Genomic DNA, 13,981 nt, shown 5'->3' with positions numbered 1-13,981 from the left:
TTGAAATATACAGTAGCAACATTTATTTTAACACTTCTAAAAGGTATCTTTCCATGCCTGATGATTTGATATAAAAATCAAACCCATCATACTTTTCCCATCAGTTTCTCTACATCAAGGGCGATCAGAAATTTGTACAACATGAATATGTTTCTGAAACAGAAATTACAAATTAAATGATAACAAAAATACACAAATCAACTGGACCCTAAATGAATTTCTAATGAATTTTCTTCTTTTTCCCATCACCTAGAGCTTCTTTCTTCAGTCTCATTCTGCTCCTTTTCCTTTCTTTGCTTGGCCATGAACTTCTGTTAAAAGCAATTTTCAATATGAAACATTTGTTAGATGTTGTTTGCTCTGTGTGTAATCCTAAATGAATCTAATTATATTAATAATCTAAAACAGTGTCTTAATTAACATTCATTCCTTTCACTAATCATCCTTCTGATAGTCAATGATATGTCAGACATAGAGTTTACGGCTTGGGGACTTAGTAGTAGACAAGACTAATAAGGTATTTCCCCAAGTGCTAACACTGTAATAAAGGAACTGAAGAGAAGAACAATTGAAATCACTGTAGGTGGTAATAATCACTCTAAAATTATAACAATAATAAAGGAGTGTGGTCATGTGTCTGTTCTTGGATTTGATCCTTAAGCACCACAAAATTAAAACTGTAACTGTGGAACTAGGAAGGTGTGTCTTTTTGTACATGTAGGATGGAGTTTGCTTTATTTTTGGTTTTGTGAGAAAGTTTCTCTCTATGCAGTCCTGGCTGTCCTGAATCACCATAAAAACCAGGCTGTCTTCTAACTCACACAGATCTGCCGACCTCTGCCTCTCAAGTGCTGAAACTGAAGGCGTGTGCTACCCAATTGGCTTTGGAGTTTGCTTTCTTAAGCAAAGGCCTTTCTTAGCAGTTAATACTTAAGTAGAGACCAAAAGATAGGAAAAACTGGCCACATGAAAGGTTTGGGAGGGGCACAGAAATAGTAATTAAGGCACTGGCACAATGGCAGCTGAGGTCTCAGGTACAAAGTTGCAAACAGTAATGAGAGATTTCAAAGACACAGAAAAGAAGCAGGCCATGCAGCCTTACAGAGCCAGAGTCAGTGTGGCTATTATTCCAGGTGCCATATGAAATAGTTCCAAGATTTAAACTTTTTTTCTAAGACAAGGTCTCACTATATGGCCCCATCTAGCTTGGAACTCTGTAGGTAGACCATCCTCAAATTCAAGAGATCTGCCTGCCTCTGCCTCCAGACTGATGGGATTAAAGATGTATGCTACCACATCTGGACTCAGTTGCAAGATTTTAAATGGGGGGTAAAAAGTAGAATATAACAAGCTAAAAGCACACAGAGAAGGTAAAATATGTGAGGGATTAGACATAGAATTAAACAAGCCGGCTAGAAACCCAAGGTCTGCCACTAACTAGCTTGGATTTTAGAAGTTCAATACAAAGAATACATGAAACAACCTAAGACATTCAGGAGTCAGAATTACTGATTCCCATGGCTAACAGTAACTCTCTAGAGCAGTATCTCCTTAAACATACACACGAAAAAGGAAGGCCTGTGACTCAATCAGTTTAAGAAACACATTTTCTTCTGACTACAAATTTAGAAATCTTAATATGTTAACATGCACAGCAATTTGCAATGGACCATCAGGATAAGCAGAGTCTTATATTTTAAAGGAGGCCCACAAGATACTACTGTTTGTTTACAAATCTATTCTAGAGAATGCTATTGCTCCAGGAAAAGAAGTGGGGTTACATACTATGACGTGGAAAACCAGGGATTTTGGACTTAAGAGCAATGAACTGGAATAAATACCTAAGTTCTCACAAAGAAAAAGAAACACACACATTGGGAAGACTCTTTAAATCAAAAGACAGTGGCATTTTTATGCATTACCTCTGTATTTTGCTTATGACGTTTGCTCTTGCAGTGATTTGCCATTGCTTTTTCATCTGAGTAGAAGAGGGAGCAAATTGGGCAGAAAAACCCAGCCTTTGGAACAAGGAAGTCCAAATCTAGAAAACAAGAAGAAAGAGAATAATCCACCAACAGTATGTCAATCACTTTATCTAAATTCAAAGATTGAACCTAGGGCCTCAAACATGTTAGTCAAGTACTCTACCACTTGGTTATAATCTCCCAGCAAAATATATATATCTTTACTTAAGAATATGTAATATGTATTCCAAAGCCTCCAGAGAAGCCAGAAGGCTACTGTCCTGCAGGCTAAAGAATCTGAGAACAAAAAACAAACATCTTAGAAATACCCTATAAAAGTAGAAGATAGGAAAACAGAATGATGAGCTGCTGAACAACTAAAAGATTTTTTTTTAAAATTTATTTATTTATTATATATACAATATTCTGTCTGTGTGTATGCCTGCAGGCCAGAAGAGGGTGCCAGATCTCATTACAGATGGTTGTGAGCCACCATGTGGTTGCTGGGAATTGAACTCAGGACTTCTGGAAGAGCAGCCAGTGTTCTTGACCACTGAGCCATCTCTCCAGCCCCCAACTAAAAGATTCTTGACTCAGCTCAGTGGTCACGGAGAAAGTTTGCTATGGAAGCTTCTTAGCTTGTTTTGCCTAATTGGAATTTCTGCTTGGGGAAGTATAAATCAGTTTTTATCATGGCAGCAATTAAAAGTACATGAAAGAAAAAAGGAAGCATATCCCAGCCTTCAAGAATGAAATAAAAATATTCATGCCAGATTTAAAAAAAAAACCTAGATAAGCTGTATTCAAAATACCAAGCAAGGTTAACTTGTTCACTTTTTATTTCAGAGGAACAAGAAAGAAGAGTATCATTTTACTTTACCTCCCGGCACATCAGGTGTTACTGATTTGCCTACAGGAGAGTCTTCGGTCTTCTTGCGTTTTTCATCAGGCTCTGAATCGTTTAATTCAGCTTCTTCAACTAAAGTCATTAAAAAGTTCAAGGAAAAACATGAAGCTATTTAAAATAAATTTGTAGACTTTGTGACGGTAATGATGGATACTTTCTGATTTCTAAAACTAACTTAAAACTCATGGAACTACACCTTAGTTAACAATGATTCCTTGATCTAAGAAGTAAATGGGTAAATGTTTAGATATATCCAATGGATTTAGAAGAAATAGGGCTAAAGCCAATAAAATTTATAGCCAACAACAGAGAGGACATTAGATACAATGACAAGTATTTATTGTATGACAATGTTCATGTTCCTTATTTGTATCAACTTAAAATATTACTAATGCTGTTCAGACATTCTGTTTAATTTACTGGCTGGCTGCCTGGAAGCAAACAAAAAACAGTTAATAGAATACTGTTCTCTGATGCTGTAACAGTCACAAATGCCTCTTGAGAGTAATTTCCACAAATATCTCTTGTTCTAGAGTCACTGTTACAAAACCTCTCTAAATTATGAAGAAAGAAGGATCTTGTACGCCTGTCTTCTGCCTTTCTAGTTTCTTGGCTGGTTATCTGTGAAACTTCTACCATCATCTCCTGTTATGTGGTTTTCTTCCCCACCCAAACTGCCCCTTTACCTCCTTCATTCATTTGGAAGGCTTCTTTGCCTTTTGCTGGTTCTGCCATTACAGCTTTTTGTGAGGGCGATGCTTTCCCAATTCTAACTCTCTTCATTGGTGTTTTAGCTTTAAAAAGAAAGCCTAATTTATTGCTCCAATAACAGTACTTAAATTGCTTTAAATTTAACATATTAAACTATCTAATAATTGTAATATTTGTTCTAAAAACTACCTAAATTTGGGGAGAATGGCTTTTTGTTATATTTCTGAGACAGGAATCTGCTTATGTAGTTGAAGCTGAGTGTTGGATTATAGGTATGTGCCAGCACACCTGGTCAAGAAACCTATTCCTAAATAGAAATCTACTTTATTTTACTTTATGTGCATTGGTGTTTTGCCTGAATATATGTCTGTGTGAGGGTGTTGGATCCCCTGGAATTGGAGTTACAGACAGTTGTGAGTTGTCACATGGGTGTTAGGAATTGAACCCAGGTCCTCTGAAAAAGTAACCAGTGTTCCTAACTACCAAGAATCTCTTCAGCCCCTTAGAATTTTAAAAAGCAGTTCATTCAAAATGTTTCCATTTGTGTTCTGAACAATTATTCCTTCCTATTCTTTTCGCAGAGTGGCTATACATTTTTCCCTGAATTGTTATCAATCCAATGAGATGTTCCTAGTATTTCATTATTAGTCTGGTTAAAATTTTCAAGGTTTTTCTTTTTTGTTATTGTTTTGCCTCCCCCCACTCCCCACCCAAGACAAGGGTTCTCTGTATAACAGCCTTGGCTGTCCTGAAACTTGCTTTATAGACCAGGCTGGCCTTGAACCCAGAGAGACCCACCTGCCTCTGCTGAGAGCTGGGATTAAAGGCATGCAGCACACAAGACCTAGCTTTCTTTTTTAAAAACTTTGCAAAGTAGATATTCATTAATACATTGAATAATTTCATTTGTAACATCTAAGGAAACAAAATAAACTACTATTTGAATTCACCCATAAAGATGACTTTATTCTATAACAGTGTGTCAACTGGGTTCATAGTTTTCTTAATGGAAACTATTTTTGTCTCTCTCATGTCCTGAAGTAAATAAGCTGTTCTATTATTCCATACAACCAAAATATTACACTATGCCAGATGTGACTCTCACCTGTAATCTTGGCACCTGGGAGGCAAGAATATTGCATGTTCAAGGCAACATTTTGAGTTCCAGGCCAAAAAGGGCTACAGTCAGACCTCATCTCAAAAGACCAACATCTGCCAGCTGTGGTTGTTCACACCATTAACTCCAGAACACAGGAAGCAGACATAAGCTGATCTCTATGAGCTCAAAACTGCCTGGTCTACATAAGAAATTCCAGGCCACAAAGTGAGACCCTAACTTAAAAGAATATATATAAATAAAGTTGAACAGTACCTCGATAATTTGTTCTCCTGCTTGTTTTATTCTAAACCCAAGTTTAAGCCAGAAGCAGAAGGCAGTGTAATGTGCACACTGTTCTGCTCTTTAAAAGCTTGTTTTCCCACTCATACACACTGTTTTCACTGTGGCTCTGCCATTGGCTGCTTCGGTTTGTTTCCTGGTTTTGCCATCCTTTCTTGAGGTATAACAACTTGGGACAACCTGTACTCTGCAAACTAAGAGAAATGTGTGCTACCTGTACTTGTTTCTATGGAAAACTTGAGTGATTATAACTGCAGGCTTATGGAAGGAACATTAGCACGATGATATTACTCCTACTGCGGCACTGTGTTCAAACCAGTTTTAAATGTAATTTCATGAAACAGAAAAATGAACACTTCAAGTATCTACCTGCCGTAGGTCTTTCAATCATGGTTTTCAGATCTTTTGTAACAGTCTCACTTCCTGGACCTACTTGGGAGAAAGAGTCAAGTTTTGTCTTCTTTGGGTCCACGGCTCTCCTCTTTCTATTTCCTTTTTTATCTGGATGGTGGTCAATTTTGCCTTGTGCTAACTCAACTTTTGAATCATTGTCTCCATCCTCTTCATCTCCAACTTCATCCACAGTAACAAAATTAAGTTCTTCTTTAAGATTTTTAAAATCAGCCAGAGAATCTTCATCCTCTTCAGTTACTTCATCCAAAGTCACTAAATGAAAATCACTTCTGTCATCTTGTATTTCATCTACAGTAACTAAAGTAGAAGGGTCTTCAGGCACCTGGGAAGAAATGAACCCAATAGAGTCCCTTACAGTAGTTTCTTCATCTCTTTTTGAATTCAAAGTAGCAAAAGTTATGTCTGCTGATTCCTCTACTTCTCCAATTTCATCCACAGTTACCAAGCGCTCCTGTTGAAGATCTTGTTCTTCGGCCATGGACAGAACAGTAACATCTTTAGATTCACTGTGGGAAATGCAATCATCTTGGTCAATTAGTTCATCTAAGGTAAGAAGGGAGTTAGAATTTTTTACCATTTCTTCCATATTGAGCTCTTCTTCATCAATGACTTCATCCACAGTGACTAAAGTTTGTGCAGCTGCATCTTCTTCTTCCCCAATTTCATCTAGCGTTACAAAGGACAGTTCTCCCTCAACACTGTGAGGGACAGAGGTTTCCCCCTTTTTCTTTCTTAAGTTAAGTTCGGGGGAAGGAGAAATTTTGAGAGCTTCTTTTCTTTTTCCCTTTAATGGATTCTGCTTGGCTTGAGAAGGAGTTACTTCTTCTACGACTTCATCCACAGTAACGAATTCATCCAAATTAAATGTAAATAATGGTTCCTGTTGGAAAGTTAAGAATCAGTATGATGAACTTTGACTGACTAGGCATTACTAGTCACAGTAGACTAATATGCAAATCATCAATGAGAATTTCTCTGTAAAGCCATTTCCTAAGACTAAAATAAATTCAATGTTATATTTCAAAGGGTTCCAAAGTGATAAGACTAGTAAGACAGCTCAGTCAGTAAAGGTGCCTGCCACCAAGCCCAACAACCTGAGTTTGATACCAAGAACTAATGGTATAAGGAGAGAAGTGACTCATGCAAATTGTCCTCTAATCTCCATGTAATAGCACATACATGTGAGAATATGCATATATAGCACACAAGTAGTTTAAAAAATAATTTACACTTTAAAACTACATTTAAAGCACTTGTCAAAACACTGACATACAAAGAATCTACTATTCCATACGTTAAGTATCAAGCAAGTGTTTACTTACTAGACTTCTAAAAGCACCTCAAACAAAAAGGTAAATAATTAGCCATATCAATCAGCTTATATATAATATGTATTTTAACTTATAGAATGCTATGAAAGTTTGAAAGTTTTATATTAATAAAATTATCTGAAAAGATTACTAAAACTTAATAGCTAATATAGCTGTTTTGAAAAAAATCATTTTAAAACTGGTACCATAGTAAATAAATTTCCAGTAAGTTTCTGGATTTTGTATGCTATCAATGACCCACTACTTGTACACACAGCAAGAAAACTATTTAGTCTACTACAGTGACAACACCAGAATACAACAAGAAGCACTTCACTCCTTATCCTATGCCCTGTATGTTTCACTCTCAACTTCCACGTTAACTATGAAAAGATAAGCGCAAGTATGTAAGATAGGTGGGCATTGCTATGGAAGGACTGATATAGAGAATGTGGATATTTTCCTTTTACCTCTTTCGATTTGGAACTTCTACCAGTAGTACTTTTAGAATTCTTAGTGTTCTGCAAAGCCAATGCCTAAAATATTAAGAAATACAGAAAAACAGAGTTTATACCCAGATTATTAATGTTCTTTAAAAAAGAGAAAAGATAATCAGCAAATATCCAAATATGGTCAATTATGCAAATACTTAGCAAGTATATAAAACTAAGTCAATAAATATTTAATGGTATAGGCACAGTCAGTCTCCAAAAGTTAGAGCTAAAATCAGTTTCCGAAGTCTTTGCCCACAATGTCTAAGTATGTGCTCAGTGAACTGATAAAGCTTCAATTTTAGAGGAATGAGAATGCCAAATCATCATGCTAGGAGCCACTACAGACCTTTCCTTTAAATCAGTTATATTTCTGACCAAATTTTAGTTCAGCTACATTTGTGACCAAGTAAGACTTTCTTTCCAAGCATGTGAATAAATGGGAACTTTGAGCTCAACACTCCAAATGTCTACCAGCTTAAATCAATGGAATTGTTTCAGAAAGGGAAACAGGAGCTTGGGACTAGAGTGAAGAGATGAAACTATGAGCCAAAACTACACTTCCTACTTCACAGCTATAGCAGGAGAACCACGAACTTCAAAGACACAAGAGTCATTCTTCTACTCTCCTCACCTTATTGTTGCTGTCATCCCGTTTCATGGAGGGAGGTTTGGTCTCTGTTTCCTGAGACTGTTTTGCTATGTCCTTGTAATCCAGTTTAGAATCCTTGCACTGAAGGGCTGCGATCCTTCCTCTGCTAACACCACTCTGAGTGGGTTTGGATTTACTGTTGCTTTCTGTCAAGTCTGATCTGGTATTTTTAAGCAAACCAAATTCTTTGGCTGAAACTTTCTTTTCAGCAATTATTTGATCTCTAAGCACAGGTTTTGGAAAAATTTTCTGACTTTCAGTTTTTGAAGTTGTATTTTTTGCTTTAGTGGAAGACACCACAGCAGCCTTGATGCTTGTTTTACTATTACATACATTTGATACAGTCGGAACACTAGTTTTACCAGTTTCATCAGGATTACTGCTCTCACCCACGCCTTTATTTTGGTCTGCCTTGATTACAGCACTTTCTACTGGCTTTTCTCTTATTGCTGCTATAATCTTCTCCAATTTTTCTACAAACGTGTCAGCTTCATTCTTCTCAGTTTTCTCTGTTTCTACTTGTAAATCCATTCTGGTTTCCTTAGTATTGAATTCATTTTCCTCCTTGTCATCCATGCTAATTTTTTCAGAAGTATCCTTTTTGCTCACAACCTTCTCATCCTCAATGTAACTTTCTGGTTCTTGGGTCACAACACAAGCAGATGGCAGTACTTCTGAAACAGTTTCATGTTTGCCCACTTCAGCTATGGCTTCTACTGTGGGTCGTGCAATTCCAGAAAATGATTTATCTGCTTCAGATGGAGAATCTTCTAGAATTCCCTTGATTTTCTTTTCTTCTAAGACACTGTCAGATATTGATAATTCTGTTTCAGAGTTTGTAACTTCTGTCTCTTCCTTCACAAAGTCACTGGTGTGCATCTGCTGATTTAAGGCAGATTCCTCCATATTTTCGCTGAATAACTCAGTTTTAGCTGGAGTGGATGCTACAAGAGGAATTTCTATGCTGACCTCTGCTCCTTGAGCTTCCAGGTCCAGTGTTTCAATTGCAAAGTCAGACTCATACAAGGCTTGTTTGGGTTCTTCCTTACCAAGTTCTTCCTGCTGCACTGAAGTTTCTGTTTCAATATTGCAAGTAGTTTCTTCTTCAATCTCACTAGGTTTAACAGAGGGACTATCGGCTGCTGTTTGTACCTCACTTTCATCAACAGGACTGTTTTTCAAGTCAGGGCTAAAAGTACTTAAAAACAAACAAAAAGAACACAAAAACAAACAAAAATCAAACTATGATGAGAATTCAACCATTGTAAATAATCCTGTTGATGCCAACTGTAAAGGTTTTCTGATGCACAAATACTAAGCACTGGGAAATCCAGCCAATCAACATTAAACTGGCTAAGATGTTCTGATGGAAATCAGAAGGTGAAAGATCTAAGAGATCATCCATCTTTTTAATTCAAAAGAAGTAATAACAAAATTAGGAGTGTTGATATCTTCCTTTTACTTGTGCAAATTAAGTGTTTTTTCACTCGTTTCAAGTTCAGACTTGAAAAGGCTGAACAAAAAGATCTCAAATTATTATTAGGCTCTGTAATCATGACACAAAATGTGCACAGTTCTACAATAAAGCTAGTGATCCTTTCATGGAAATTTAAAAATGTACAGATGAATTTTCATAAAAAGAAAATTGGGATTGCTATGGAGGATAATGTCATTTAACAATTTTGCTTCCTTTTTGGGTATAAAAGACCTACTTTTAATTTTCAAAAAAAATGTACTTATGAATGATAATACTTCAAGGAAACTTTTCTTTAGAAGGACCTCCATAGCTTTTGGAGATTTACAACCATAAGCAAAACTGTTAGAACCACCTTAACATGAACATACAATCTAACTACCCATAAACTGACCACTCATTTATTATATAATATTTTGATTATTCAGAAGAAATGGAGAAAATGAATGGGCATTAATTATTTTATGTCATGGTCTTCCCAAACCCACAAAAGTATATAATTTTATAATTCAATAACGTTCACAGAAGCAGAACCAAAATAAACTATTTTAAATTAACATTGCACATCAAAAGTTGTAAGAAAAGAGTTTTTCTGAAGACTATGTCTAACACAGTCTAAAAATACATTCCCATACTTTTGTTACTAGCAGCGGACTAGAGACACTAGAAAGTGATCATATCACATTAACACATCGTAACAATATTACCTCGTTTTCTTACTTCCAATAAAGGAAAGGATAAACTGTCATCTCTGACATGCTTCTCAGAGGATGGCCACATATGCTTTAGTTCACAATACCAGATAATGTCTAGCTCTGTCCTGAGATGTTACTTTTATTTCAAAGATTTGGAAAAGGTGCTAACTGCGCCCCACCGGGGTCTAGTCATTTCATTAAATAAACTGGTTCTCCCAGAAGAATAACTGCAAATGATGAGAAATTTATAAACACCAAGGAATCATAGATCCTAATAATAATACATTCTAATTTCTGTGTAAAATACGCAGTATATTGAAATACTTCTATTTAAAATTAACATCTCTAACACTGAAGATTCTAGGGGCTCATATTAGGTGTCCCAAATTCTTGGAACTAAAGTAGAATCTGTGGTCAGGAACAATAGGACAAAGAAATAACCATGACATTCATAGTTACATGGATATTTCTCAAAATACAAACTTTTGAAATTATAAGATTCATATGAATAATAAAGAATAAACTCGAACTCCTGCTTCATTACGGAGTTACATATTAATCCTAAAAATTGATAAAGTGAACTACACAGAAACATTTATGAGGCTGAACAAACACAAAGATTTTTTTAATCTCATCTGAAAGATGTTACAAGACTTTCTCATTACCACATTTAAAATTTATAAACACTTATTATCATTCAGCCAAAGAGTAACGATTGCAGCTCTACATTTGAAACAGAACACAGGCCTCTTTGTAAAGATGGTTCAATTTCATACTCTGTACAATTATTTTACACATTTATTGTTAATTTGTGTGTATGTATGTGCACACACCCGTGCCGAGTTTATGTGCATTATGTTAGTGCAAGAGGACCGCGAAGGCCAGAGGACAAACAGCACTGGGCCCCTGGAGCGGGAACCACAGGCAGTTGTGAGCCTCCATGTGGGTGTTGGTAATCAAACCTGGGTTCTTTTCTGCAAGAACAGCAAGTACTCTTAACTGCTGAGCCACCTTTCCAGCCTCACTGTGTACCAGTCTTTAAGAATTATAGTATTTTTTTCTATAGAAATTGTTTTAAAATAACTATCTGTTTATTGGCTAGAATGAAGGAAAGTTTCAAAGTTGATTTAGTTTGGAATGCCGCTGACAGTTCAATTAAATGACACTAATACCATAAATAAAACGGCAATTTTTGTTTTGCTTTTTAAGAGATTAAAAGAAAACAGTTACATTCTGATAAACAACACACAAACAATTCCAGAAAGTACACAGGTATCTAATATTCTACTCCCAATCAGACCAATTGAGAATTTCACAAAAGGCATACAATAGAAGTTAGGCATGAGCATAAAGGATGACACCATAACACACATACATCTCAAGACATTTTAGGATGAGATTTAACAATACCAAAATTTAATATTTATTTGAGAATTCCACCAGGTATTTATCAATATTAATGAATAAGGGAAATTTCATCTAGCATCCTTATTTAAAGTCTTAATCAAATTGCACATAGATAGGATATGCATGAGGAGAATGAAGGATAATAAGTTATTACTAAACTATAATGTGAAATCTCCTCTAAGGAATCTACAATTAGAATTTACATTAATTAGAAACAAAAGAATCACACTTCAAGATGAACTGGCAAACACATTTTTAAAAAAACTCAACAAAATTTTTGGTTTTTTATTGTTGTTGTTTTTAAAGCAAAACAAACACGACCACCATTTTTTTTTTTTTTGGTGTAAGTTTACTCTAAAAGTAATGTTGTATACTCTGATTATATCCCACATAATTTTATTCTTATTTTTTCTCTGTAATACAAGTCAGAAAAAAGTGAGAGCAAAAATTGGAAGAAATTAAAAAAAAATCAATTTAACAAGACTAGAAACTATCTGTTAACATGTTAATATTTTAAGTCTTGAAAAGAAGAAAAACAAAATAGACAACAAACATTGTTTCTGATAAAATCTTATAAAATAGAATACACAAACGAATTTTGTGGGAAATCTATTTCTTGTGCCCAATAGAGAAAACTGTAGGTCTGTCCATAGGACCTACATGTGACATTGTTATTTATTAAGCTCTCTGTGGACTTGCAAGTGAATACTATTGGTTTAAAAATAAACTTTTAAATTTTTGGTTGTGAGCCTAGCCTTTAACAGTTGAGCCATAAGGTAGGCGGTGGCGGTGCACACCTTTAATCCTAGCCCTGGGAGGCAGGTCTCTGAGTTCAACACCAGCCTGGTCTACAGAGCTAGTTCCAGGATTGGCTCCATAGCTATTGAGAAAAACTGTCTCAAAAAACAAATAAACAAACCAACAAACAAAAGAGAGAAAGATGAACTTTTTTTAAAAGCATGGACTGACATACACAGCAACCCAGAAATGTTGCTTATGAGTTACCAATGTATTTTAATATGCTCATGATCTTTTAACAATCTAGGATAGTCTGATTTTACAAAATGCTAGTTAATAAGAAAATCCATAAAAGTTTGTGAATCAAATAAATACCTTTTTATTTAAACATTTTCAAATTGCTATTTCAAATGCAGATGACCTTAAAACATAGACTAATAAATAATAGTAATCGATAGTAAACACCATGGTTAAAACAAATCTGTGAGTCAGTAGTTTGAAGAGACTCTAAAAATTAAGTTTTCATAGTAGACACAAAATAGTACTTTTTTTTTTTTTTTTTGGACAAATGTTCCCATTCCATACTTTAAATGTTCTAAAACTGTACCAACTATTTAAAAAATACATTGAAAATTATACTTTTAAGTTAATGAAAATTTAAGAGTATGTAAACTGCATTTTACTATTTTGATACACAACACGCTAGCAAAGAGCACGTCACGTTTATCATGGATTAAACTGCTCCAGGGTGTTTACCAAGCATAAAGAAGCGACAATTCTGTATGTAATTCAAACTTATACATGTACTTTCTCTAAATAGTCAATAAATACATGAATGAGATTAAATATAGCTACCAACCAAAACAAACCCTAAGGCCAAACAGAACCCAAAAGTAAGATGACAACAACTTTACACATAAACAAAAGGAACAAGTATGATGGTGCTAGGCTTCCCGAGCCTCATTTCCCAGGGAAAAGTGAGAGCAATCTGCCCTTTCTGCAGGCCACAACCCAGGATGCCCATTCCCAGCCCAGACAATCAGAAGCAATAGGGAGTCGATTCAAAGCAGGAGGAACTCAGTTTGTTACTGTGTCAGCTTATATATGTTAAGTGACATCCTGTGATGTGGGGGTACCTCTAGCAAATGAGAGGCACCCAAATCCTCCCTCTGATTGGAGGGGCGTCTACCTAGTTTTGTTGTCTGATCCTCGCTCAAACTTGAGCCAGGCTTTTCTCTGCCCTACAGGCCTCGAGGTACAGGCCCTGAGATAATTTGGCCCAATAGCTCCCCATTTTGCTTTATATTCAACCCTCCACCCAGGTCACCAAGCCAGAATAGCCCACCGAGGAGAGAGTATGCCTCAGGGACACCCCTATGCGGAGTTTCAGCCTGGACAACCTCAAACTGAGAGTTCATCCTTGGGATGAGATGTATAGAGTCTACCATAATGTACTTGAAGGGCCATGTACCCGTTGTATCTGTTTTTGGAATGTTTGCTTCAGCTTTTAGAAAACAAACCAGGTCTCATAGGGGGTCCTATGAATGAATCACTATCTTTTCTTGACTCATCTAGGATTCTTGTGACTATCCCCAAATGGTCAGCAGAGAAGCAACATTCTTCCCCAAGTGCTCTGCAAATTCCTCCCCTGTTCCATAAACAGCAAGCCTTTCCTATTTTGTAAGGTTACCCTTGCTAAGGAATAAATACTTTTGTAAATAACATAATGCAGTCTCTGTCTTTTCTAATTGTCCAGTCAGTCTACTCACATAACCAGGAAGAACAATAGTAATCATGAGGTGCCCCACATAGTTGAGGC

General features: G+C 35.9%; 1 protein-coding gene across 9 annotated transcripts in view; it reads right to left on the bottom strand.

Moving 5' to 3' along the window:
- Positions 1–13,981, bottom strand: part of Znf638 (zinc finger protein 638) — a 138,390-nt gene continuing 124,409 nt past the window's right edge. For 6 of the 9 annotated variants that reach the window (XM_057773817.1, XM_057773825.1, XM_057773845.1 and 3 more), the window contains 7 exons: positions 7,831–9,046; positions 7,176–7,241; positions 5,351–6,275; positions 3,558–3,665; positions 2,845–2,943; positions 1,923–2,041; positions 1–311 (listed from right to left, as the gene is read on the bottom strand). In XM_057773817.1, coding sequence (XP_057629800.1) covers positions 246–311; positions 1,923–2,041; positions 2,845–2,943; positions 3,558–3,665; positions 5,351–6,275; positions 7,176–7,241; positions 7,831–9,046 — 2,599 coding nt within the window. In that variant the 3' untranslated portion in view covers positions 1–245. The remainder of the gene's footprint in view (positions 312–1,922; positions 2,042–2,844; positions 2,944–3,557; positions 3,666–5,350; positions 6,276–7,175; positions 7,242–7,830; positions 9,047–13,981) is intronic. The other 3 variants (XM_057773835.1, XM_057773853.1, XM_057773871.1) reach the window with 1 other exon arrangement.

This window comes from Chionomys nivalis, chromosome 1 (genome assembly GCF_950005125.1).
Source record: "Chionomys nivalis chromosome 1, mChiNiv1.1, whole genome shotgun sequence".
Lineage (NCBI taxonomy): Eukaryota > Metazoa > Chordata > Mammalia > Rodentia > Cricetidae > Chionomys > Chionomys nivalis.
This window is presented reverse-complemented; position numbering and strand designations above follow the sequence as displayed.